The sequence below is a fragment of the Oryctolagus cuniculus genome, chromosome 1 (genome assembly GCF_964237555.1).
Source record: "Oryctolagus cuniculus chromosome 1, mOryCun1.1, whole genome shotgun sequence".
NCBI lineage: Eukaryota > Metazoa > Chordata > Mammalia > Lagomorpha > Leporidae > Oryctolagus > Oryctolagus cuniculus.
The window spans coordinates 76,359,263-76,387,118 of record NC_091432.1 but is presented as its reverse complement, the minus strand read 5'-3'; the positions used below and the strand labels follow the sequence as shown (position 1 = coordinate 76,387,118).

At 38.8% G+C, this 27,856-nt stretch overlaps 1 protein-coding gene across 7 annotated transcripts in view; it reads left to right on the top strand.

Annotated features, from left to right (window-relative positions):
• The window catches only part of DLG2 (discs large MAGUK scaffold protein 2), a 2,256,157-nt gene that overhangs the window by 320,989 nt on the left and 1,907,312 nt on the right, over nt 1-27,856 (top strand). For all 7 annotated transcript variants that reach the window (XM_051821188.2, XM_051821179.2, XM_051821160.2 and 4 more), the window contains one exon: nt 12,720-12,862. In XM_051821188.2, coding sequence (XP_051677148.1) covers nt 12,720-12,862 — 143 coding nt within the window. The remainder of the gene's footprint in view (nt 1-12,719; nt 12,863-27,856) is intronic.

Sequence of the window (27,856 nt, the reverse complement as noted above, 5' to 3'; positions counted from 1 at the left end):
CGGGTCTCCCATGTGGGTACAGGGATCCAAGGAGTTGGGCCATCTTCTACTGCCTTCCCAGGCCATAGCAGAGAGCTGGAAGTAGAGCAGCTGGAACTTTAACCGGTGGGATGCAAGCACTGCAGGTGGTGGCTTTACCTGCTATGGCCCTGTATCTTAGCTATTGTGAATTGAGCTGCAATAAACATGGGGGGTACAGTAACTCTTTCATATGCTGATTTCATTTCCCTTGGGTAAATTCCCAGGAGTGGGATGGCTAAATTATATGGTAGGTCTATATTCAGATTTCTGAGTTATCTCCATACTGTCATCCACAGTGGTTATACTAGTTTACATTCACAAGAAGAGTGATATACAGTACCTTTTCCCCCCACATTTTTTGTTTGTTGATTTCTCTGACAGCCATTCTGTTGTGGCTGAGGCGAAACCTCATTGTGGTTTTGATTTGCATTTCCCTGATGGCTAGTGGTCCTGAACATTTTTCTTGTGTCTGTTGGCCACTTGGATTTCCTGTTTCAAAGAATATCATGGATATATCATAAATTTTCTTGACTGTTTTGAGGAATGTTCCTTCTACACGCTATATACTTAAAGCTTTCATCATCAAAGGGTATTGTGTTTTCTAAAATGCTTTCTCTTCATCTATTGAGATAATCATGTGATTTTTGTTATTCAGTTTGTTAATGTGATGTATCATGTTGATTGATTCACAAATGTTGAACTATCCTTGCATATCAGGGATAAATTTCACTTAGTCTGGGTGAATGATTATTCTGATGTGTTGTTGTATTTGATTGGCTAGTATTCTATTGAGGATTTTTGCATCTATGTTCTTCAGGGAAATTGGTCTCTAGTTCTCTATCTATGTTGTACGGTTTTCAGGTTTAGGAAATAAGGTGATGTTGGCTTTGTAGAAAGAGTTTGGGAAGACTCCCTCCCTTTCAATTGTTTTGAATAACTTGAGAAGAATTGGAGTTAGTTCTTCTTTAAATGTGTTAGAATTCAGTAGTGAAGCCATCTGGTCCTGGGCTTTTCTTTGTTGGAGGGTCTTTATTCCTGATTCAATTTCTGTCTTGGCAATGGGTCTGTTTAGGTTTTCTGTGTCTTCATGGCTCAATTTAAGTAGGCTGTGTGTGTCTAGAAATCTATCCATTTATTCTAGGTTTCCCAATTTGTTGACACACAGCTCTTTGTAGTAATTTATGATGATTTTTCCCATTTCTATGGTGTCTGTAGTTATATTTCCTTTTTCATCTCTAATTTTATTGATTTGGGTCTTCTCCCTCTTTTTTCATTATTATTTTTGGTTAGTTGGGCCAATGGTGTGTCAATTTTGTTTATTTTTTCAAAAAAAAAAAACACAGCTCTTTGTCTCACTAATTTTTTTGTATTGTTTTATTTTGGTTCCAGTTTTGTTGATTTCTTCTCTAATTATTTCTTCTCTTTTACTAGTTTTGTTTTTGGTTTGCAGTTGTTTTTCTAGGTCATTGAAATACATTTTAGCTCATTTATTTGGTGCCTCTCGTTTTCTTGATGTAGGCACCAATTGTGATAAATTTTCCTTTTAATACTGCTTATGGGGCCAATGCTGTGGTGCAGCAGGTTAAAGCCCTGGCCTGAGGCACTAGCATCGCATATGGGCACTGGTTCTAGTCCCTCTTCCAACCTGCTCTCTGCTTTGGCCTGAGAAAGCAGTAGAAAATGGCCCACGTCGTTGGGCCCCTGCATCCACTTGGGATACTGGAAAGAAGCTCCTGGTTTTGAATAGGCGCAGCTCCGGCCATTTCAGCCATCTGGGGAGTGAACCAGCAGATGGAAGACCTCTCTCTCTGCTCTACCTCTCTCTGTAACTCTGTCTTTCAAATAAATAAAATAAATCTTTAAAAAACACACTGTTTATGCTGTACCCCACATATTTTGATATGTTGTATTGTTGTCTTCATTCACTTCCAGAAATTTTTTTATTTCTCGGTTTATTTCTTCACTGACATATTGTTCATTCAGGAGCATATTGTTCAGTCTCTATATGTTTGCATATGTTCTAGAGATTCTTGAGTTATTGATTTCCAGCTTCATTCTGTTGTGGTCAGAGAAGATACATAGTATGATTTTTTATTTTTTTGAATTTACTGAGACTTGCTTTATGGTCTAGTATGTGGTCTATCCTAGAGAAAGTTCCATGCATTGCTGAGAAGAATGTGTAGTCTGCAATTGTAGGATGAGAAATACTGTGGATATCTGTTAGGTCCATTTGGTCTATAGTGTTGAATATGTCTGTTGTTTCCTTGTGATTTTCTGTCTGGTTGATCTGTGCATTGCTGACTGTGGGGTATTGTAGTCCAGCATTACTGTTGTATGGGAGTCTATGTCTCTCCTTAGATCGAAAACATTTTTTTTTTTTGACAGGCAGAGTGGACAGTGAGAGAGAGAGACAGAGAGAAAGGTCTTCCTTTACCGTTGGTTCACCCTCCAATGGCCGCCGCGGCCGGCGCGCTGCGGCCGGCGCACTGCGCTGATCCGATGGCAGGAGCCAGGAGCCAGGTGCTTTTCCTGGTCTCCCATGGGGTGCAGGGCCCAAGCACCTGGGCCATCCTCCACTGCACTCCCTGGCCACAGCAGAGGGCTGGCCTGGAAGAGGGGCCACCGGGACAGAATCCGGCGCCCCGACCGGGACTAGAACCCGGTGTGCCGGCGCCGCTAGGCGGAGGATTAGCCTAGTGAGCCGCGGCGCCGGCTGATCGAAAACATTTTTTAAATAGGCAAATGCCCTGTAATTAGGTACATATGTTTATAATAGTCATATTTCCTGTTTAATTGATCTCTCATTCATTACATAGTGCCCTTCTTTGTCTCTTTAAACAATTTTTTGTGTTAAGATCCATTTTGTCTGATATTAGCATGGCTATACCAGCTATTTTTTGGTTTCTGTTAGCATGGAATATCTTTACATTCTTTCACTTTTCTTCTGCATTTATCTTTGTTGATGAGCTGTGTTTCTTGTAGGCAGCAAGGTTCTGTTTTTTTAATTCATTCAGCCAGTCTGTATCTTTTAACAGGAAGTTGAGGCCTTTTACCTTCAATGTGACTATTGATAAGTAAATATTTCTATTGTTTACTTTGGATTTCCTCAGTACCTTTTCTGGGAGATTTTCTGCCTTCATCTTCTTTCATAGTGATGACCATGTTTCTGTGTTTCTGTTTATAATACACCCTTAAACATCTTTTGTAAGGCTGGATGAGGGGTGACGAATCCTTTCAATTTCTCTTTGTCATGGAAGTTCTTTATTTCACCTTTATCATTCATAAATTAGAGCTTTGCAGGGTACAGTATTCTGGTTTAGCAGTTTTTTTTTCTCTTAAGACTTGGACTATATTTTGCCATTCTCTCATAGCCTGTAGAGTTTGTGTAGAGAAGTTAACTGTGAGTCTAATTGGAGATCCTCTGAAAATAATCTGGAGGTTTTCTCATGCAGATTTTTTTAAAAGATTTATTTATTTATTTGAAAGTCAGAGTTACACAGAGAGAGGAGAGGCAGAGAAAGAGAGAGAGGTCTTCCATCTGTTGGTTCACCCTCTAATTGGCCACAATGGCCAGAGCTGCACCGATCAGAAGCCAGGAGCCAGGAGCTTCCTCCAGGTCCCCCACACAGGTACAGGGGCCCTAGGACTTGGGCCATCCTCTGCTGCTTTCCCAGGCCATAGCAGAGAGCTGGATCGGAAGTGGAGTAGCTGGGTCTTGAACTGGCGCCCATATGGGATGCTGGCGCTTCAGGCCTGGGCGTTAACCTGTTAAACCACAGCGCCAGCCACTCCCATGCAGATTTTAGAATCTTTTCTTTATGTTTTACTGTGGAAAGTTTGACTACAGTGTGTTCTGTTGAAGATCTTTTCTTGTCATGTCTGTTAGTAGTTCTATGTGCTTCCTGTACTTGGGACATCCTTTTCTTTTTCTAAAATAGGGATTTTTTTCTGTAATTATCTCACTGAAAAGGCCTTCTAATCCATTCTGTCTTCTCAAGCTTTCAGGAATTCCTAAGACCTGTTGTTGGGTCGTTTGATAGTATCCCATAAATCTGCAACACTGCTTTTTAGTTTTCTGATTTCTTCTTCTTCTTCTTTTTTTTTGTTCTCACTGTAAAATTTCAGGGATTTATCTTCTAACTAGGACATTCTTTCTTCTGCCTCACCAAGTCTATTGTTAAAACTTTCCAGTATGTTTTTCATTTGTTCTATTTAATTCTCCATTTTCAATAATTTGTTTTGATTTCTCTTCAAAATCTCAGTTTCATGGGAACAATTTTCATTAATGACATGTATGGATTTTTTTAGTTTGTGGATTTGCTTCTGATTACTTTTAAGTAATCCTATGATCAATATTTTGAATTCCATTTCTGGCATTTCTTCAATCTCTTTATTTTTGTATTCTTTTAGGGGCATCAAGTTGTCTTCCTTATTCATGTTTCTTGATTTGCTGCATTTATTAATAGGCATTTGTTGAGATACTTTTTTCCCCCTCTGTGGTTGCTTTTATCTTTGGACCATTCCTCTGTGGATTAGTGGAGTATCTTCTGTTTCCATGCAGACCCAGAGTTCTGTGCTGGGTTTGGTCAGGGAGCTCTGTTCAGTGCTCCAGATTGAGGAGAATGTCCAACATGGCACCCACATTGTGTGTGGTAAATCTCTTTCTCTCTCTCTCAACCTCTCTCCCTCTCTGTTTTTAATCAGAGATGTTTGTTCAGCTTTGTTGGAATAGTCTCACACTCACATCCTCTCCTCCAAGGAGAACAATGCCTATGCGCTAGCCCCAGTGGGTATAATATTCATTGGTGCTGCCACAAGAACCACATAGAGGGATCTGTGCAGTCCTTGATTTGAGTACAGATCCTGTAACAATGACCCTCACCAGGGAATCATAGAGCCCCGAGTGTGTGGCGCTACCCATAGTGACTGCCCGAAGACATAGCTACACCCTGCCCCCTCTCACACAGCCACAGTGTTTTCATAGTCCTAGCATGCATGCCTCCCACAGTCATGAGCAACCAACTGCCTGTAATTCTTCCAGCCAGACTCAGGTGTGTCATTTCAGCTGGTAACTGCGCATGGATGTGAACTAGCGCAGTTGTTACATATGTCCAAAATGGCACCCTCCCTGTCTCAGCTTGTTACAGGACACCAGTGCCAAGTGGTTTGGGGGGAGAGAAATGTGCCCTATTTTTTTCCTTCCAGGTTGGCAAGTACACTGTGCCCCAGAGGGCTCCAACCTGGCCTCACACCAGGTCCTTCCCCCAGCTTTATCGCCAGTGTCTTGGGCTGTTGCAGTGTGGTCTCATCTCATTCTCCAGAGCTGTTGCTGAGGGTAGCAGCTGCTAGGGTCCTGAGTTGTGTGTGTCTACACCCTCCATGTAGGTCCACAGTGACCCTCTAATTTGCATAGAGTTTACTTTGCAGTTTTCTCCCTAGCTGTTCCCTGAGATTTTACTCTTTACACTTTTTAAACTATCTTCTCCTATACTAGAGCAGTAAGCTCCCTCCCTTTTCCACCATCTTCACCTGAGTTCTAAAATTTTATTTATTTATTTGAGAGGGAGGGAGGGAGAAAGAGAGTGAGAAAGAGAGAGAGAGAGAAAGAGAGAGAAAGAGAGAGAGAGTCTTTGATTTGCCTGTTCAATCCCCAAATGGGCCAGTGCCGTGGCTCACTAGGCTAATCCTCTGCCTGCAGTGCCAGCACACCGGGTTCTAGTCCCCGTCGGGGCGCCGGATTCTGTTCCGGTTGCCCCTCTTCCAGGCCAGCTCTCTACTGTGGCCAGGAAGTGCAGTGGAGAATGGCCCAGGTACTTGGCCCTGCACCCCATGGGAGACCAGGAAAAGTACCTGGCTCCTGCCATCAGATCAGTGTGGTGCGCCAGCTGCAGCGTGCTGGCTGTGGCGGCCATTGGAGGGTGAACCAACGGCAAAGGAAGACCTTTCTTTCTGTCTCTCTCTCTCTCACTGTCCACTCTGCCTGTCAAAAAAAAAAAAAAATCCCCAAATGGCCACAGCCTGGTTTCTTTTATACCTAACTGGCCATCTTTTACTCTTCTGCTTATTTTCTGTTAACACTGTTAAAGTTAATTCTTCAGGAAAAATGTTATAATATTATTACATAACTAATATTTATTGAAACCTTTGTGTCATGGCATGTATGAAGCAGGTCTGAAAAGCCAATGACATTATTTGCAGCAACTTCTTTTAACATTTCATTGTCTCCAAGGTTAATTTTACTGACAGACAGTAGCTACCTCTCTACAGAAGCATCTTGGCTTCTCCTTGCCTTTATCAACTCAGAGGATGTAGTTCCTGAAGTCTAAATTCTCATTCTGTTAAATATTTTGCTGATGGAGACAGAAAGGCAAAAATTAGTTTCAATTAAGCACTGTGTAGCTTAGATAAGTTAACATATTCTTGGTAACGGGATTTGGGAAGTTTCTGATGTTTGATTTTCCTTCCATCTGGTGATCTGAAGAATTTTATCGATGGTATTATAGTCAAGCATTTTACAAGGAAAAATATACTTGTTTTAGCATTGATGTAATTCAGTTGACCCCTAATATTCTATTATGTGTGTTTACTGTAGCATATTGTAGTGTAGGCTTCAATGTCAAACTGTATTTTAATACTAATCCTGCCAGTATACAGTCTGGTGACTTTGAGCAGGTTTCAGTTTCTCTATATCTAAATTAGATGTAATAATGTTTTCCTCATAAGATGGTTAAAAGGATTAAGTGAAATAAATGATGTTTTCTAGTTATGACTGCCTAACATATGGTGGACAAATGGTAAGTGCAGATGTATTTCCTCTCTCTTTCTTTCTGTGAGCAGTACCCATATATAATGACAGATTAGAAGATATTTAGGATGTTTTGGGGGAGAGGAAGAAAAGAAGGAAAATGGAATTTAAAATTAATCTCATAGAATATTATATATAGTTATTTATATTTCCAAGATTTATATAGTTTATTTGATAAACCTTTGTTAGATAAAAAGGGATATGTAACATTTCATATGTTGGATGATTGATATGAAATTGAAAATAATTCACGCTAGATATAGAATTTCTGAGAGCATAAGTGTTCTAATAAAAGGCAGCTGATTTGCATTAACAATATCTTGAGTTTTAAGTGCTTGTTTTTAAGGAAATTGAAGTATAACACTTATTCATCAAACAGATATTTTGATTTGAAAGTTTTTTTAGAAGTTTTCTTTTTTAAAACCTTATTTGAGGCACAAAAATGCTGTCTGTTTCTTCATATACCTTTTATTGCATTCCTATTAAAATTTCCAATCAGCTACTTAAAAAACCTTGAGTAACAGTTTTCTGCCTTCTTCTCAAGTATTAATTCTGCATTATTGCTCCAAGCGTCTGCACTCAACTCTTCCAGAAAAAATGACTCCTGGCTGAGCGTATTTGTGTTCATGTTTGCAGCATTTAATGAGAGCTCTTGTGTATACAGTATTGTTCAAAGATGATTTACAATAAAAATAATAGTTGACATTTTATTGAGTGTGTTCTGTGTAGCTATTCGAGGGTATGAAGTACTTACAAATGTATTTTTTTTATTTAAGGCAAACAAATTTCATATATACAGGGTTAGGAACATAGTGATACTTCTCACCCTACCCTCCCTCCCACCTACACCCCACCCTTCCTCCTCCTCCTTCTCTTATTCCCTTTCTTAATTTTTTTTACAATGATCTACTCTGAGTTTACTTTATACTCATAAGAATAACCCTACACTAAGTAAAGAGTCAAAAAATAGAAGAAAAAAGCAAAACACCATATGTTTTCCCTCATCTGTGGCAGCTAATATGTAAATTTTATAGGTGAAGTGACTAAAGCCTAAAGAAGCTAAATAACTTGCCAAAGACCACATATTTAGTAAGTAGCAGAGCTGGGGCCTATCTGACTTATAAATTGCTATACAGATTCCACATTCCTAATCTAAAAATCTTAAATCCCAAATACTCTGAAGTCTGAATTTTTTTCAGCACTGACACGATGCTACAAGTGGTAAATTCCATATCTTACTTCATGTGATGGCTTATAGTTAAAATGCAAGTATATTAAAAATCTTCTGTAAGATCACTTTGATGCTGTGGGTATAGGGTATATATGAAACATAAATGAATCTCATGTTTAGAGTTGGGTCTTATCTCCAGGATACCTCACTGCATATGTGAAAATATTCCAGAATTTGAAAAAATTTGAAATCAGAGGCATTTCTGGTCTCAAACATTTCAAATAAGTTATGCTCAACCTGTATCGCCTCAGTTACGTTCTTTTTGGCCGTCTATCTCTTCTTTTTTATTTTTATTTTTTGGACAGGCAAAGTTAGACAGAGAGAGAGAGAGACAGAGGGAAAGGTCTTCCTTTTCCATTGGTTCATCCCCCAAGTGGCCGCTACGGCTGGAGCTACGCCGATCTGAAGCCAGGAGCAGGGTGCTTCTTCCTGGTCTCCCATGTAGGTGCAGGGCCCAAGCACTTGGGCCATCCCCCACTGCCTTCCTGGGCCACAGCAGAGAGCTGGACTGGAAGATTAGCAACTGGACAGAATCCGACGCCCCAACTGGGACTAGAACCCAGGGTGCCAGTGCCGCAGGCGGAAGATTAGCCTAGTGAGCCGTGGCACTGGCCTGGTCATCTATCTCTTCTATCACATTCTTTACTTTTTAATTTCTTCTTTTTTGAGCCTCTTTTCTCTAGAATTTTCTTACAAATGTTGCTGGATATTTCTGTGTTCCTTACTTTTCCAGAAACACTTTGGAGTAATTTTATCATTTTTTAAAACTATATGTTGATATAATTTCATCCTACAGAAAACCATCAATAGTACAAGGAATTCCCATATATTTACTTTACTCAGATTCACCAGTTGTTCATTTTGTCTTACTTGTTTTACCACTTTCTATATTTACATGTCTCTTTTTATATAAGTATCTACACACACACACACACACACACACACATTGTGAATGAACCATTTGAAAATGAATTGGGGACATCAAAACCCTTTGTCACTAAATCTTATAAATTTCCTAAAAGCAGGAATATTCTCTTATATTAAATAGTTTAGTTATCAAAATTAGAAAATTTAACATTGGCACAATGTCAGTATGAATGCATAGTCCACATTCACTTTCAGCAGCTACCTCTGCAGTGTCTTTTATAGTTATCCTGGTATTTCCCCAGTTTAGGATCTATCCATACTCACACATTATATTTAATTGTCATTCCTCTTTAGTCTCCATTAGTCTGTTGTTGCCTGTTCACCAGTCTTTATTTTTTTGACCTAAAAATATTTGAAGATTACATATTGTGTGTTTTGTAGAATTTCTTACAATTTGTATCTGTCTGATTTTCCTCATGATTTGATTCAGCACACATATTTTTGGTAGGGGTATTATAAAAATGATGTGTGTGCTTGTTGCATAACAGGGGGCTCCAGGTTCTGTTTTGCTTTAATTTGTGGGAAGACACTATGAAACTATATAATGTCATGTTCCTTGTCAAATTTTCTCCACTAGTTAACAACACCTATTGATGATTTTCTTACATTTGGGCCATCTTCTACTGCTTTCCCAGGCCATAGCAGAGAGCTGGATCAAAAGAGGAGCAGCTGGGACTAGGACCGGCGCCCATATGGGATGCTGGCTCTTCAGGCCAGGGCTTTAACCTGCTGCGCCACAGCGCCAGCCCCAGATAAATAAATCTGAAAAAAAAATTAACAGTAGGTCACAGGTTTATGTCAACTGTTAAATTTCCATCAAGGTTTTGAAATTGTTGTTCTGTCTTCTGATTCCCATTCTTGCTACTGAGAAGTCTAATTTGTCTTTTTTCTCTAACTTTTTAAAAATATTTTTCCATTTTTTTTGGTGGTCTACAATTTCATTTGATGTCTCATCCTAGGCATAATTTTATTTATATTCTTTAGTGTAAGCTGTTACTTGCATGTCTATAAATTAATATTTTCAGAAGTTCTAAATTTTTTGTCTATTATATCTTTAAATATCATCTGTTTTATTCTGTGTTCTCCTTGAGTAAAATCTATTAATATTAGACCTGTTGAAATATCACATTTTATTTTCTCCTTGAGGAATATTTATATAATATAAATGCATATGTTTATATTTCTACTTGACTAACATCTGTCTACCTGTATTTAATAATATCTAAATATATTGGACCTTCTTATATATCCTCAATACTCAAATAATCTAACATTGCTTCCATTTCTATTTTTCTTGTGTTGCATCTGAGATAATTTATTCAGTTACAGTTTTCAATTCTTTGTTCATTCAACTGTTTAACCCATCAAATGAATTCATTTATAATTTTGAATAATTACTGTCTTTCCAACATTTTATTTTGAAAGTTTTGAAACATAAACAAAATGGCAAGAATATTAGGATGAGTTCTGGTACACCTACCACCTACGTTCTATCACTAGCATTTAATTATAGTTGTTAACTAACATCAGTCTATCCTTCCATACATCCATCAAGTCAACTTTAAATAATAATTTAAATTTTTAGCAGGTTGCATTGATTCATCTCTGTTAATCTTACTAGATCCCTGTTATTTGCTTATATTTGTGATGGTAACCACTATTTTTTAAAAAAAAATCAGTTACACATAGTTCATCTATATTTTATATCAGAAAATTCAAATCAGTAGTAGGTAGGTACCTAAATCTGTCTGTTGTTTCTAATGAATTTCATTTATTGTAGCATTCCTTTCTTTTTTGTTGCTTCATGATCTTTGACTGTAAACTCATTTCGAGTCCTGCATGCCTAAATTGGAGATTTCCTGTACAAATAGTTACTTGTACTGTTGTCAGTAGTCCTGGGGAGTCACTGACAAAGAATCACTTCAGCTTCCCTTGAGGCTCAGTGAGGAAGTTCGGGGTCAGCTGCCTTACTTGCTTACTATTGTAAGGTCCAGTATAGTGATAGAAATACTGTTAATGTTATCTGCTCTCAGAACAGTCCCATCTCTGCTGATTGTTCAGTTACATTAGCCCAACCTCCAGATCTCCCCTTTCTGTGGGCTGCAATGCCAGTAATGTGTGCATTCTGTTCAGTGTCTAGTGTATCCCCAGAGCATGTGGAATAATATTTAATTCATTTATATCCTAAACCTGAAAGTGAACTTACAACAGAGAATCTGGGGACCATTTGGGTAGGTTTCTAGCAGTGATTGTGCAATGACTTAAAAAAAAAAAAGGCAACAGGGGCAGCCTTGTGGCATAGCATGTTAATCTGCCTTCTGTGATGCTAGCTAGCATCCCATGTGGGTGCCTGTTTATGTCCTGGCTGCTCCATTTCCAATTCATCTTCCTGATAATGTGCCTGGAAAAGCAACAGGGGATGACTCAAGTGCTTGGGCCCCTGAACCTGTGTGGGAGACCTAGATGAAGCTTCTGGCTCCTGGCTTTGGCCTGGTTCAGTCTCAGCTATTGTGGCCATTTGGGGAATGAACCAGTGAGTGGAAGATCTCTCTCTCTGTCTCTCATTCTTTCCTTGTAACACTGACTTTCAAATAAATATTAAATCTTGAAAGGCAACTGAAAAATAAAATTTTGTTTTAGAGTGGTTTTATAGAGTACTTATAGAAAAGTTGCAAAGATGATGCAAAAATTTCTCACAAATTCCACATTGTTTCCCTTGTTCTTAACATCGTATATTGATGTTGTGACAATGATGATAAATCAATATATTATTATGACTACAGTCTATACCTTATTCAAATCTTTTGAATTTTTAACATGTCTTTTTCCATTTAGGATCCTATTCAGGATAGCACATTACATTTCTTTCTTTTTTCTTCTTCTTCTTCTTTTTTTAAGATTTAGTTATTTATTTGAGAGCAGAGTTACAGACAGAGAGAGGGAGAGACAGAGAGAAACATCTTGCATCTGCTGGTTCACTTCACAGATGGCTGCAATGGCCGGAGCTGAGCCGATCGGAAGACAGGTTCCAGGAGCTTCTTTCAGATTTCCCATGTGGGGGCAGGGGCTAAGCACTTGGAACGTCTTCTACTGCTTTCCCAAGCCATAGCAGAGAGCTGTAGAATCATACTTCATCCTGTCATGTATACATTTAGCATATAGAACCACTATAGGCCCTGCTGACATTTTTTGTTTGTTTGTTTTAGAAAAATGCATAAGAATTGAGGTCTCTCAGCACAAACCTATCAAAGTCTGCCCTCGGTACACACCATGTGTGGATTTCGGTGCATTCCTAACCTTCTTAGTGTCTTAGTATAAACAGTTCTATTACCAAAGGTTCGAGATACTCTAGTTTTGTTAGATGCCAAATTGTAGGACAGGTCAAACGCCTGACCTTTCTGAGCAACTCTAATCACTGACTTGGTACTTCATTCCTTATTATCACTGAATAATATTCCATTATGTGTATTTGCTATAGTTTATTCATTGAAGAACATCTTGGTTGCTTCCTCCTTTTACAATTATGAATTAAGCTGCTATGAGCATTCTTATGCAGGTAAAAAGGTAAATTTTCAGCATTTCTTTTCTAGTTGTTTTACTTTGGGATATGTATTTATGCATTATTTTAATCAACAAGATTTTTCATATGAATGCATATTTCATCTTTGTATATGCAGAAGCTATTTATGAGTTGGTGCTTGCCATTTTGAGTCAGCCCTTACGTTTTCTTAACAGATATTCAAGAATTTTATGAGGTGACATTGCTCAATTCTCAAAAAAGTTGTGAGCAGAAGATAGAAGAAGCCAATCAAGTTGCACAGAAATGGGAAAAGACATCCTTTTTTGCCCCATATGGTAATCTTCAAAAATCTCCAGAGGTAAGATACTGAAACTTCTGAAAGAACTGAATAATACCAGGACTTACTGATGTCAGTAAAGATATAGTGGTGAAAGTAGAAGTTATTATGCATACTTATTTTTAACAAATTGTAACAATAATAGGAGAAATGTAGTGATACCATACTGTATGTGATTTTCACATGTGAAGATTTAGGTTTTTCCAAAAGACACAATAAAACTTGGGAAGGAAATGATTCCTCACATACAAATGGGTTTTGTTATGAATTTATCATAGTTTAAGTTTACACATGTTTAGAAATTTCTGGAATTTCAGGACATGGTTATATATACAGAGAGAGATGGAGATGGATAGTGGGATAGGGCAGTGTGCTCTAAGGCTATGATTTCCATCTCAAGGACACTTATCTTGGGGCATGAATAAAATTATCCATTGAAATATAAGAACAAAATAGTAGAGCTCCTCTTTCTAATTATGTTTTTTATACAACCTTAAATTTTTTTCTGCTGGGTAATTTATAACACATACTACTTTAGTAGTTGTGTATATACATTTTAAGATATAAAACTACTAAAGTTGTATGCAGAAATGGTTTTTACAGATAGGACTATGGAATAAAAAAATTTGAAGATTACTGTTTGATTTAACCGTTACAAAAGAGTAAGGCAAATTGAGTAATGTGTGTGTTTATAACTGGGGGCTAATATGAAAGTGAGGGCAGATCACTGATACTTTTAAGTAGCAGTCTGTACTTTGAGGGGAGATAATGGTACACACACACTAAGTCTTAACAGTCTGCTTAGTAAGTGAGTCTGATCGTTCCTCCTTAATGGGCTATATGAGCTGGTCTGTTTCACTGAATATAGAGATAGGGCATAGGGAAAAAGAGTCTCTTACCTGGATTATCAGGGTGCTGAGGCAGGAGGGTTGCAGGGTGTCTGTCTAAGATGAAAGTTTACAATTTGAATCTAAACTCACTTGTTGCTAAAATGGTCTCAGTGGAAAGCAAGCACTAAGGAATAGAGCCAAAAATCAAGATTGTAACCAGAAAAGCTTAGACTATGGGGCAGTATCCTGAGTAGATTCTAATGATGTGTAATATAAATGCTTGCTGTTGTAGTTTTAAATTCTCACATTTAAATTCTCTTCCTCGGACAAGTTTATTTAAAGCAGCTGGAAAGGATGTGTAAGCTCTCCAATGGTAACAAGCATATATCTCCCTTTTCTATGATTCCTTATCACCTGCCTACTATGTTTGGCACTTGGTAGGCTCAAGAAACATATGTTGACTATAAAGAAGATCCTCTATAAATTGACACTCCTGTTTATGGCATCAGTAATCTCCCTATGCACCAGTCATGAGTTTCCAAGGCTATGGAAGCCCCTTGAGTTCTCCGACTCTTATCTTGTTTAGACAAGGTCATAGTCAAAGTGGAGGTTCTCTCCTCCCTTCAGAGAAAGGTACCTCCTTCTTTGAAGACCTGTTCTTTCCACTGGGATCTCACTCACAGAGGTCTTTCATTTAGATTTTTTTTTTTTTTTTTGCCAGAGTGTCTTGGCTTTCCATGCCTGAAATACTCTCATGGGCTTTTCAGCCAGATTAGAATGCCTTTAGGGCTGATTCTGAGGCCAGAGTGCTGTTTAGGACATCCGCTATTCTATGAGTCTGCTGAGTATCTCGCTTCCCATGTTGGATCACTCTCCCCTTTGTTTATTCTATCGGTTAGTATTAGCAGGTACTAGACTTGTTTATGTGCTCCCTTTGACTCTTAGTCCTTTCATTATGATCAATTGTGAACTGAAATTGATCACTTGGACTAGTGAGATGCCATAAACAGGAGTGTCAATTTGTAAAGTCAACAATAGGAGTCACTGTGCACTTACTCCTCATGTAGCATCTCTGTCCTTAATGTGATGTACATTGAGACTTAATGCTATAACGAGTACTCAAACAGTATATTTCACTTTGTGTTTCTATGGGGGTGCAAACTGTTGAAATCTTTACTTAATGTATACTAAACTGATCTTCTGTAAAAAAAAAAAAAAGAAATTATCAATTCCCAACTTGACTCTCACTGGGATTAAACATGACAATAGGTCTGATCTGATTTCATCATCATTTAAAAAATCATCTATTATTTTTCACTTTATGTTTCTGTGCGGGAGCAAACTGTTGAAATCTTTACTTAATGTATGCTAAACTGATCTTCTGTATATAAAGAGAATCGAAAATGAATCCTCATGTGAATGGAAGGGGAGAGGGAGTGGGAAAGGGAAGGGTTGCGGGTGGGAGGGACGTTATGGGGGGAAGCCATTGTAATCCATAAGCCATACTTTGGAAATTTATATTCATTAAATTAAAGTTAAAAAAATAATAATAATAAAAAAGAAGATCCTCTAAGAATCGTGTTGTCCACAACTTAATCTAGTTATAGAGTTTCATGCCTAACCTGTTTGCCTTTTTCTCTCTATTCTGGTTTTCTCCAAGATGTAGACTAGAATAGAGAAGAACCTGATGTGCTTGAGTTCATCAAATCTAGCAAAGAAAGTTATAGATAATATTCTATACAGAAATAAGAATGATATTCTGGTAAATTGGTTTGGGGAAAAAGTTTCAAAAACATTTAAGGCAATGGCTGTGCCATTGAAATGTTCCTTTCTGGTGGGTTCATTTAGTTTTGCAAGATAGTTTGTTAAGATATTCATTAGTTTTTAAAACCCTTTGTTAATGTAGGAAAAATGCTAAGGAAATATTCTCTCACTTCAGGCAACTAGGATGAAGCAAAAGTCAGGATTAGTGATTGAAATAGTAAGACTTCATAAGATAAATTCAAGGTTTAACTTAGTGGAATTTTTTTGGTATATTCAAGATATTTTCTTGAATTATTTTGACAATATGAAAACAAAACATGATATCATAAGAAAAAATATTTCAGAGAAAAAAAGCATTTAAAATATCTTAAAGATAGGTAGATGTAAAATAAAGGAGTTGGTTTGCAAGATGTCCCTGCTGTTTTAATGCCAAGGAGGTATCTGTCTCTTCCAGTAGAGAGCTCCACTGGCAAGGGCACCAGTGTGTATTCAGTGTCTTGCATACTTTATGCCTGGCATAGAGTAATAGTTTTTAAGATTTATTTATTTATTTTGAAAGAGTTACACAGAGAGAAGGAGAAATAGTGAGAGAAATCTTCCATCTGCTGATTCATTCCCCATATGGCCTCAATGTCAGGCCAAAGCCAGAAACCAGGAGCTTCATTTTGGTCTCCCACACGGTTGGGAGACTTGGGCAGTTTTCAACTGCTTTTCCCAGGCCATTAGCAGGGAGCTGGGTTGGAAGCGGAGCAGCAAGGGCTCAAGCGAGTGCTCATCTGAGGTGCCGGTGTTGCATGTGGTGGCTTTACCCTGTACACCACAATGCCAGTCCTACAGAGTAATCTTAAAGAATTATAGTAGTGCATAGAGTTTTTAAATAATCCTGATCTTAATATTAAGACTTGGATCCTCCCAGTGTCACAAAACATAATCTTGGTCAATTCTGGATTTTTTTCAGGGCAGGCACTCTGGTGTAGTAGGCTGGGCCTCTTGCCTGTAGCACCGGCATCCCACGTAGGCACTGGTTCATGTCCTGGCTGCTCCTCTTCCAATCTAGCTCTCTGCTTGTGGTCTGGGATGGTGGTGTGGGATTGCCAAGTGCTTGGACCCCTGTACCCATGTTGGGAGCCTGGGAAGGCTCCTGACTCCTGGCTTCAGATAGGCCCTCTCTGGCTTTTGAGGCCATTTGGTGAGTGTGCCAGCTGATGGAGGACCTTTGTCTGTGGCTCACCTCTCAAATAAATAAATAAATAAAATCTTAAAACAAATTACATTTTTTTCAAAGCTCTTCTCTATTTTCATATTAATCACTTCTATAGTTTTCTTTCACTCTTTCTTCTCAGAGGGAGCCGTTCCTCATGTGTATATTCAGCCATATTAGCACCTCAGTGACAGCAGAGATGTTGTGTGATATTGTATATTGTATATCAGTGAGCTGAGGACTGTACGTGATGGTATATTATGATTCAGTGACTTGGTGAATTGAATGATTTTGGATGAGGGAAGGTAAGCCAGGCAAGGAAACCTCATGGTCATCAACTAATAGTCACTGTGAGATAAGCCCTGTTGAGACAGTTGCTTTCTAACCTTTGGGAGACTTTTGTAACTTTACGTTGGGATTTGAAGCTGAGATGAATGTGTCTTCACCTATCTGTAGGTATAAGTTCATTCGATCATCTGCTTCTCCTCATTCCAACCACAGAGCTAAAAAGACATTCTCACAAGAATTAAAAAGAGTTAAAACAATATCTGTTTTCCCTTTTAGTAGAATGTAAATGTCATGAGGGCAAGGATTTTTGTTACTTTGTTTATTGCCTTTTTCTCTAGCACGCAGAACATTTACATATTTTGTTACTCGTTTATTGTAAAGTTCAGTTATGTTGTTTTAGCTTATAGCAATTTTTCTGAAGAACAAATACACTGAAGTGAGGGCTAGTTTTATAGTTAGGACCATCTGGATCTTCCATGAGAACTACCGATGTTTTTAAAATAAATGTGTAGTCCTAGCGACTTTGATAGAATGACTTATTCATCCATTTACTCTGTCATTAATTATTCATTGTTTAATTAGCTATATATTATTTTTAAGAAAAATTAATTTGCACATATTTATTGGATACTATGTGGTATTTGAATACATGTACATATTATGTAATATCCAATCAGGTAAAATACTATATTTTATTAAGCTCTGTGCTAGATATATTTGGTGAAAGATACTAAAATGAATATTTTTCCATTGATATTGACCTTAAGGAACTTGACTAGTTCAGAGTCTGGACTTTTAAGGAAGAGTCCATGGAGATGATGACTAAATGTAAATGACCTTAGTAAGTTGTTTGACAATTCTAAACTTCAGGTTTCACATCAGTACAGTATCACATATTCCTTGAAGGACTTTGAATTCATCAAGTCAGATTATAACAAGCTAATCACAGTGCCTGGCCCAAAGTAGACACTCAATAATTTTTTCTCTCTGTTACTAATGCCTTGAAGAATACCTTGAAGGCTGGGTAGTAGCCAGAGCAAAAACTTCAACAATTTAAAGGAATTTTCCATGATATTGTCAGGAGAAAGACCATTCTGAATGGAGGGATTAACCAGTGTACAGGTCCTAAGGTGGGAATATGCCTTGTGTATTTAAGGAATAATGGGGCAAGACTGTTTGGCTGCAGCTGAGTGAACGAAAAACGAAAGATAGAATATGAGATTTAAAGGTAATAAGATAATGGGTGCCAGATAATACACAATCTTAGAGGCTGTTCGAGAAGTAGTAATCCATTTTAAGGCTTTGTGCATATGAATGAGTTGATCTGAGCTTCTCAAAGTTGATCTGAATATTCAAAATCTCCTATCTTTAGAAATTAGAAATATTTTGTTTTTGCCTGGATCAGCTTAGCTCATTATTTGTTTCTATGGGCTTCTTTATTATAGTCTCATATTTAGTGTACATTAAGGTTAACAGCAAATAGGGTCATTGTTTTAAGTCAATGGAGTTCCTGAAGTGTGACTGTCAATGATCATTTTCACTCTTGAAACAGGATCACATAACTTCCTGATGTAAATCTTTGATCTGATTTTAATACTATGCAGATTTTTTACATTTAAAAATTATTATTATAAAGAGAATAGATTTTACATATTTCAAATATAATTCTAAGAAGATAATCATACTTTTCCCTCCCACAATACCCCATCCTTCCTTCCTTTCTTTCTTTTTTTCCTTTAATTTTTTTTTTTTTTTTTTTTTTTGACAGGCAGAGTGGACAGTGAGAGAGACAGAGAGAGAAAGGTCTTCCTTTTGCCGCTGGTTCACCCTCCAATGGCCGCTGCTGCAGCCGGCGCACCGCGCTGATCCTGGCAGGAGCCAGGAGCCAGGTGCTTTTCCTGGTCTCCCATGGGGTGCAGGGCCCAAGCACCTGGGCCATCCTCCACTGCACTCCCAGGCCATAGCAGAGAGCTGGCCTGGAAGAGGGGCAACCGGGACAGAATCCGGCGCCCCAACCGGGACTAGAACCCCGTGTGCCGGCGCCGCAAGGTGGAGGATTAGCCTATTGAGCCACGGCGCCGGTGTCCTTTAATTTTTACAATAACATTACTTCAGTTTACTTTATAATCACAGGCTTAATGCACCGCTAACCATAATGTTCAACAAGTAAAAATTAGAAAGATGACTGTATGACAGGAGCATAGACAAGCTATAAACTAATTAAATCATAAGATGTCAATTTTTTTAATTTTATCTTTATTTTTTCCCAAAGAAACCTTTTATTTAATGAGTACAAATTTCATAATTACAACTTTAGAAATATAGTGACTCTTCCCACCATACTCGCCTTCCCAACTCTACTACCACCCAACTTCCTCCTTCCTCTCCCATTCCCAGTCCCATTCTCCATTAAGGAAAAAAAAAATTGTTCCTTGACAGTCAAGACAAGCACTGTTCAAGTCATTGCTTCTCAAAGTGTTAATTTCACTTCCACAGATTTCCTTTTAGGTGCTCTATTAGTTTTCATAGATCAGGGAGAACATATGGTATTTGTCCCTTTGGGACTGGCTTATTTCCAGATTCATCCAGTTTGTTGCAAATGACTGGATTTAATTTTTTTAATGCTGTGTAGTATTCCATAGTGTATATATCCCATAATTTTTTTGTCCAATCTTCATGTGATGGGTATTTAGGTTGATTCCATGTCTTAGCTATTGTGAATTGAGCTGCAGTAAACATGGGGTGCAGATAACTCTTTTATTTGCTGATTTCATTTTCCTTGGGTAAATTCCCAGAAGTGAGATGGCAGGGACATGTGGTAGGTCTATATTCAGATTTCTGAGGTATCTCCAAACTGATTTCTATAGTGGTTTACATTCTTACCAACAGTGGATTAGGATACCATTTTCCCCACATCCTTGCCAGCATTGGTTGTTTGTTGATTTCTGTATGAAAGCCATTCTAGCTGGAGTGAGGTGGAACCTCATTGTGGTTTTGATTTGCATTTCCCTGATGGCTAGTGATCCTGAATATTTTTTCATGTGTCTGTTGGCCATTTGGATTTCCTCTTTGGAAAAATGTCTGTTTAAGTCCTTTGCCCATTTCTTAAGTGGGTTGTTTGTTTTGTTGTGGAGTTTTTTGATCTCTTTATATGTTCAGGTTGTTAATACATTATGAGTTGTATAGTTTGCAAATAATTTCTCCCATTCTGTTGGTTGCCTCTTCCTTTCCTGAGGCCTTATCAGGCCAGCTAAGTGTTATCTGGTGATCCAGAATCTAAAGCAGACATATTTTCTAAGGTGATCTGAAGTAGGGTGAGTGGGTGGGGTTGTGAGTGGAATATATAAGTAGAACTTGAAAATCAAAAGGCTAAGTAATAAGATGCAAATAATTCCAACAAAGAAGTGGTGAACTTGTAAATGAAAGAATCAGGGTCATATCTAGATTGAAGCAGACATTTGCCTGGGATATATTAAGAAATCAATAGGTACATGGTCAGAATGTCAGGCTACTTTAAAAGTATAGGAATTGGGTGTGGAGTTTACTGTTTCCATTATGGGACCATATTAGTTAGAAAACTTTCTCATAGATGGGACAGAGTATTCGCATTCTTTTTTTTTTATAAAAAGATTTATCTCTTTGAAAGAGTTACAGAGAGAAAGAGAGAGAGAGAGAGAGAGAGAGAGATCCTCTAATTGCTGATCTACTCTCCAAATAGCTTTAATACGTAGAACTTGGCTGATCCCAAGCCAAGAGCCAGGAGCTTTCTCTAGGTCTCCCACGTGGGTGCAGGGGTCCAAGCACCCTGGCCATTTTCAACCAGGTGCATTAGCAGGGAGCTGGATCTGAAGTGGAACAGCTGGGATTCGAACTGGTGCCTATAAGAGAGACCAGCATCACAGTTAGCAGCTTTACATGCTACACCACAGTGCTGGCTCCTAACATTTGCTTTGTCAAAATTCTTTCCACTAGTTGTAACTACAAAACACAAAGAAAATAACCCTTCCTTCCTTTCAGTTTTAAAGTTATTCCTCTTATTCTTCTCCAAGCCTTTCTTAATAAGGATTTATCTGCTATAGGGATCACAGAGAACTTTTTCAGAGACATTATTAACCCCAATTATGTGTTTTATTTTATTTTAAGATTTATTTTATTTATTTGAAAGAGTTACAGAGAGAGGTAGAGACAGAGAGAGAGGTCTTCCATCCGCTGGTTCACTCCCCAGATGGCCGCAACGGTGGAGCTGTGCCAATCCAAAGCCAGGAGCTTCCTCTGGGTCTCCTATGTGGGTGCAGTGGCCCAAGGAATTGGGCCATCCTCCACTGTTTCCCAGGCCATAGCAGAGAGCTGGAACAGAAGAGGAGTAGCTGGGACTAGAACCGGCACCGATATGGGATGCTGGTGCTTCAGGCCAGGGCTTTAACCTGCTATGCCACAGCGCCGGCCCCATGTGTTATATTTTAAACATTAAATGAGACAATGTAACAAACAATGAAGTATTTATTCTGATTACAACCATGCTAAATGAAATATAATCATTGGGATGGGATTTTCTGAAAAAGTGATGATGATGATTTAGCTGTGTTTAGTTATAAATGGACATTCAGAATAAAGTATATATCTTTACTAGTGAGAAACATGTCAGTAAAAGGAAAAGAATTTGAGGAGCCAGAGCCAATTCTATACTTTTAGAAATTGTCAGGGTTAAATGGAATGATGCAAATAAAGTACTTAGCATGTTGCTTGTCAATAAACACTAAACTCTCAATAAGTGAAAGTTTTTCTTTAATATAGATTTATGAGGCAGAGTAACAGAGAGAGAGAGAGAAAGAGAGAGAGAGAGAAATCTTCCATCCATTGGTTCACTCTCTAAATGGCTGCGACAGCTGGAGCTGAGTGGTTCAAAGCCAGACACCAGGAGATTCTTCCAGATCTCCCATATGGGTATAGGAGCCCAAGGATCTGGCCCATCTTCCACTGCTTTTTTTTTGACAGGCAGAGTGGACAGTGAGAGAGAGGCAGAGAGAAAGGTCTTCCTTTTCCATTGGTTCATCCCCCAGTGGCCACTGCAGATGGCTCACCGCACTGATCCAAAGCCAGGAGCCAGGTGCTTCTCCTGGCCTCCCATGCGGGTGCAGGGCCAAGGACTTGGGCCATCCTCTATTGCACTCCTGGGCCACAGCAGAGAACTGGACTGGAAGAGGAGCAACCAGGACAGAATCCGGCGCCCCAACCCAGACTAGCACCCCAGGGTACCTGCGCCTCAGGCGGAGGATTAGCCTATTGAGCCACAGGCGCTGGCCCAATTGCTTTTGCAAGCACATTAGCAGGGAGCTGGAGCAGAAGTCAAGTAGCAGGGCCTCAAACTGGAGCCCATTTGGGATGCCAGCGCTGCAGACAGTGGCTTAACCCCCTGTGTCACAGTGCTGGCCCTATAAGTGAAAGTTATTAAATTAAGGAGTAATTGATGTTGGCAGAGAAATTCATGATCTTGAAGGTGGAAAGCTGATAGCATGATAGTAAAGGCACAATAAATCATGCATGTGCATGTATACACACACACACACACACACACACACACCCCAAACGCAAAAAAACACAATCTGAGACTATTTTGTGTGGGGACAAACTGAATGAAAATTATTCTGTTACAGAGTAGAGAAATAATGTTTGAAATAGTTTAAGTGATTTTGATTTCCTTAGGAAGAAAGGGATATCTATATTTTAGAAAAGGTTCCACACAAAATAAAAATATTATTTTATGGTGTTAAATTGTAATGTATCTGGAAAACTTTAAAAATGATTTATTCCACATGGATTCAGATAGACAGATGCTTGTTTGTCTTGGATAGATTTTATGGTAGCACAGTGCTGGTCTATTTAATATGAATTATGGCAGAGTTGTCAAAGGAGATCCTAAAAATAAATGTTATTATCCAGAACTGAAAGTTCTTACTCTCTAGAACTTGTAGTGTAACACCAAATGCTTTGGTTTTCATATTTTTCTGGGTCTGGTAAAATAATTCTCTATGAGACAAATATTTCTTCATCAGAATTGATTGGTTCCGAGTAAAAGAAAAAGGGGACATCAGAAACACTTTCTTCATTCTTCCAAAACATTTTTATTGAGTGCACAGAGAGCCTACTATGTGCCATACACTATGGGTAAAAAGATGAATGAGACCCCATTGGGAGCCAACTAGGTAGGAATATGAGTTCTCTTTTCCTTATAGCAATGTGGTTTCAAACCTGCTTTTTCCAACCTGTACATGAAGATAAAAATATCTGCCTTGATGATTGTTTTGAAGGTAGAGAAAATATACATAAAACCTAATTTGTTTAGGTTTGTCTCATAGTATGTGTTCAATAAGTGGAAGCCATATGATTGACAATGCCTTTTTATTTAAAAAAATTTAAACAGGTAACATAAAAATTGTATACAAATATGAAGTAACATGTTGTTTCAATAGATGTATACATTATATATTGTTTTTTTGACAGGCAGAGTGGATAGTGAGAGAGAGAGACAGAGAGAGAAAGGTCTTCCTTTGTCGTTAGTTCACCCTCCAATGACAGCCACGGCTGGTGCACTGCGGCTGAAGCACCGCAGCCGGCGCACCATGCTGATCCGAAGCCAGGAGCCAGGTGCTTCTCCTGGTCTCCCATGGGGGTGCAGGGCCCAAGCACTTGGGCCATCCTCCACTGCCTTCCCGGTCCACAGCAGAGAGCTGGCTTGGAAGAGGGGCAACCGGGACAGAATCCAGCACCCTGACCAGGACTAGAACCCGGTGTGCTGGCGCCGCAGGTGGAGGATTAGCTATTGAGCCATGGCACTGGCCTACATTATATAATTTTTAATTTGTGTAAAGATATCTCTTCAAGCACTTAACATTTCTTTATGGTACAAATATACAAAATCCTATCTTGTAGGATTTTTTAATAAAAATGTAGGACATTAAAATTATCTATAATCACAAATCTGTAGAGTAGAATCCCATAGCTTCTTCCTCTTACCTAGTTACAACTCAGTGCCATTTAATCAATCTTTCCTGGTGCTTGTTTTTAAGAAGCTCATAATACAGAGAGGTATGCAGTTTTTAATACAGCATGATGTCATAGAAGAGAGACTGTGTAAGTTTTCTTCACAGGAAAGGGAAGTTGCTCAGGGAAGGCATCTTGAGGAAAGTCCTGAAGAATGTACTGAGAGTGAATAGAGTCAAGGGAGGGGTTAGCAACATATGAAAAGGCATCCTGTCCATTCAGCTATTGACCTATTATATAAGGATTTAGGTATAGGAAGTCATGTAAAAATTTTAAGCACAAATTAAATCATAAGTTCAAAGTCAATAATTGAACTTATTGGGGAGCTACATCCATGAGGTCTACAATAAAGTATCTTCTCTTATGAAAAAACTCTGTCTAAATACTGATTTCAAGAGAGAAGGATGTATGGTACCACATAGTCTGAAAAAGGTCTACACTCCTATGGTCTTTGGCAAATTCTATGTAGATAAAAAGCTGTAATCTTGGGTCTGGTTTGTCTTTTTAGGTAACATGTACTCTATCAGTAGTCCTTTCAATCTGTTGTTTTAAGCAAAATTGAATATTAATCACATCAAATAAAAATATACCTGATAAAATAAGGCTGGCATCCTAAATATCTATCTTGTTGACTAGTTATCTATTGTATAAGCTGTTGCACCTTGAAATTTCTTGGAAGGAAGAAATGTACAGGGGCTGGCGCTGTGGCACAGTGGGTTAAAGCCCTGGCCTGAAGCACCAGCATCCCGTATCGGTGCCGGTTCTAGTCCCAGCTGCTCCTCTTCCAATCCAGCTCTCTGCTATGGCCTAGGATAGCAGTAGAAGATGGCCTAAGTCCTTGGGCCCCTGCACCCACATGGGAGACCCAGAAGAAGCTCCTGGCTCCTGGCATCAGATCTGCGCAGCTCCGTCCGTGTGGCCATCTGGGGAGTGAACCAGCAGATGCAAGACTTCTCTATCTCTCTCTATCTCTCTCTGTAAATCCGTCTTTCAAATAAATAAAATAACTCTTTTAAAAAAAAGAGATGTACAAAGGACATGAACATACAAATAGACACTATGCTATTAAATGCACTTTGGTTCTAGACTTGTTTTTTCTTTGTTCTACTGAGATGAGTACTACCATGAGAGTTTGGAGGTCTTCTGATTTGCTACAATAAGGCCTAAAGCATACATAAAAGCGGAACTGCCTCTTTGGAACCTTCCTTTTAGGCCTTCATCCTCATCTTATTCCTCAGGATATTACTTTTTGATGCCAAAAAGAGGCTGGATTAGATGAACTCCCCCCAAAAAATTAAAAAAAAAAAAGAATTTATCTACAATGCCTGCAACAGTAGGGTTAAGCTGGACATTTGTATCTCCTTTCTTCTGAGTAATCCATGGTTTCTTCTTGGTTTCTAAGAGCCAAGGAGGTAGAAGAGGATATTCGTCTTAAGAAAGTAGAGGCACTAGATGCATGGGATAAAACTGAAATAGTGTATCTCCCAAGAGGAAAAATCTCCAGTGAGGCCTTAAGTAAAAAAGAATTGTCTATTCAAAAATGATCTAACAATTCAAAAATTATCTAACCATCTAAACTGATGGTTAAGAAAATTGTGTCTGCACAGGAGTACCTGGCTTCGATACCCATTTCCAGCTCAGAACTCCAGCTTCCTGCTAATGTAGACCCTGTGAGGCAGTGGTGATGGCTCAAGTGATTCAGTTCCTATCACTCATGTGGAAGACTTAGATTGCATTCTGGGATGCTGGCTTTGGCCTGACCCAGCCTGGCTGTTGCAGATGTTTCAGGAGTGAACTAGCAGATGGCAACTTCTCTTCTCTTTTCTTCTCTTAGCTTCACTTACCCCCACTCCTGCTCTCCTCCTTTTCTCCTCTGTTCTCTCTCTTTCTCCTCATCTCTCTGCCTCTAAAGCTTAGAAAAAATATATGAAAAAGAAGCAAAGAAGTATAACTCTATTGACAGTAATCTCAATTGTACAAAATATGAGAACAGGAGAGATGGGGACTGGGGTTGTGACATAAAGAAGCTAAGCCATTGCCTGTGACACTGGCATCCCACATAGGAGTGCTGCTTTGAGTTTTTGGCTGCTGTACTTCTGACCTGTTGATGTTCTTGGGAAAGCAACAGAAGGTGGCCAAAATAGTTGGGTGCCTGTTGCCTGGCCCACCCCTAGCCATTGTGGCCATTTGGGAAGGGTGAACCACTAGATGGAAGATCTCTCCCCCCAACTTCCCCTGTCACTCTGCTTTTCAAACAAATAAGTAAATCTTTAAAAAAAAAAAGAAAGAAAAAGGAAAGATGTGCCTGAGTTCTTACATTGTACCAGACTTATTAAGGGCATCCAATTAATTATATCATTTCATCTTCAAAATTGGGTGAATTCTATCATTATCCCCTCAATTACAAAATAGGAAACTGAGGGAAGAAGTTAAATAACTTGCCAAAAGTCACAGAGTTTGTTGAGCCAGGACTCAAGTCTGGAACTAGTCGGCAACCTGTATTCAGATAATGGAAGCAGGAAAACCAGATAAAAACTTCAGGCACCTTAGCCCATTGCCCACTGAGATATTACTTCATCCATTCATTCATTTGTTAGATCCACCTATGCCAGACAGTGTGTTAGGTACAGGGAATATATAACTAAAGACAAAACAATTCTTATCCTTGATGAGCAGCTCATCTCAGCAGCTCTGAGTTACCTCAGATATGCCTGAAATAAAATAATGAGGGGTAAGGCTATTGACAATTTCTGGTGAGGGATTCAAGAAGTAAGAGAGAGTTTATAGAGAGAGGGGGGACTGAGGTAGAAGCTTTGTAGGAATCCAGATGGTGGGATGGGCTAGAGTCAAGGAAGCAGAAGAACTAGGAATCTTAAACAGGCTGAGGACTCTGCAGCACCTCAAACCAAGCACACATCTTATGTGAAATCCATGCTAGGATCCACAGAATCCAAGGAAGCTTACTTAGGAGGGTCAGCTGAATTGTTCACAGTTGATTGATGTGGTGGTACAAATTTGAAAGTGTATGGACAGAGGGTTGTGATAGAATTTCAAAGGAAGCTGATGAAGCAACTGATTTTGCATCAGTTTTGCCACTTATTAGATATATGATCCTTATTCTCTGTGAGCTTTAGTTTACTTATCTGTGAAATAAGGGTTATGATATTTATATCAAAAGGTAGTTGTTATGATAAAATGATATTTAATGCAAGTGAACCATGGTACTTTGCCTGAACAAAGTAGGTGCTCAATAAATGATAGTTCCTTTCTCCTGGATATGGTTTTTATTTATTTATTTATTTATTTATTTATTTATTTATTTTTTGACAGGCAGAGTTAGACAGTGAGAGACAGAGAGAATGGTCTTACTTCCATTAGTTCACCCCCCCAAATGGCCGCCACGGCTGGTGCTGTACCAATCCGAAGCCAGGAGCCAGGTGTTTCCTCCTGGTTCCTGCAGGGTTCAAGCACTTGGTCCATCTTCCATTGCTTTTCCGGGCCACAGCAGAGGCTGGACTGGAAGAGGAGCAACCGGGACAGAATCCGGCGCCCTGGCCCCCTGGATATGGTTTTGATGGGCGCAGCTTGAACCTCCCCTTCCTATTGATCCTTCCTGATCCTACAGTGTTCCTGTCTCATAGTTAACAGTCTTTTTATGGATGCTATAGAAATCAGGCCTTTGAATGGAACACAATTGACTATTATGAAATGGCTTTTGGGAAGTGAGTATATTGTTATTTTAATAATTTTCTTCTCAGAGAGCATTTTTTCAGAACCTTTTTCAGTTACTTGCTGTGTACTTATAAATATAAAAGTAGGTGTCCACTTATCTTAAAAGTCAGTTCAATAAAGGCATTATTGAAATGCATTGTATTGAAGATCCTTAGGGGT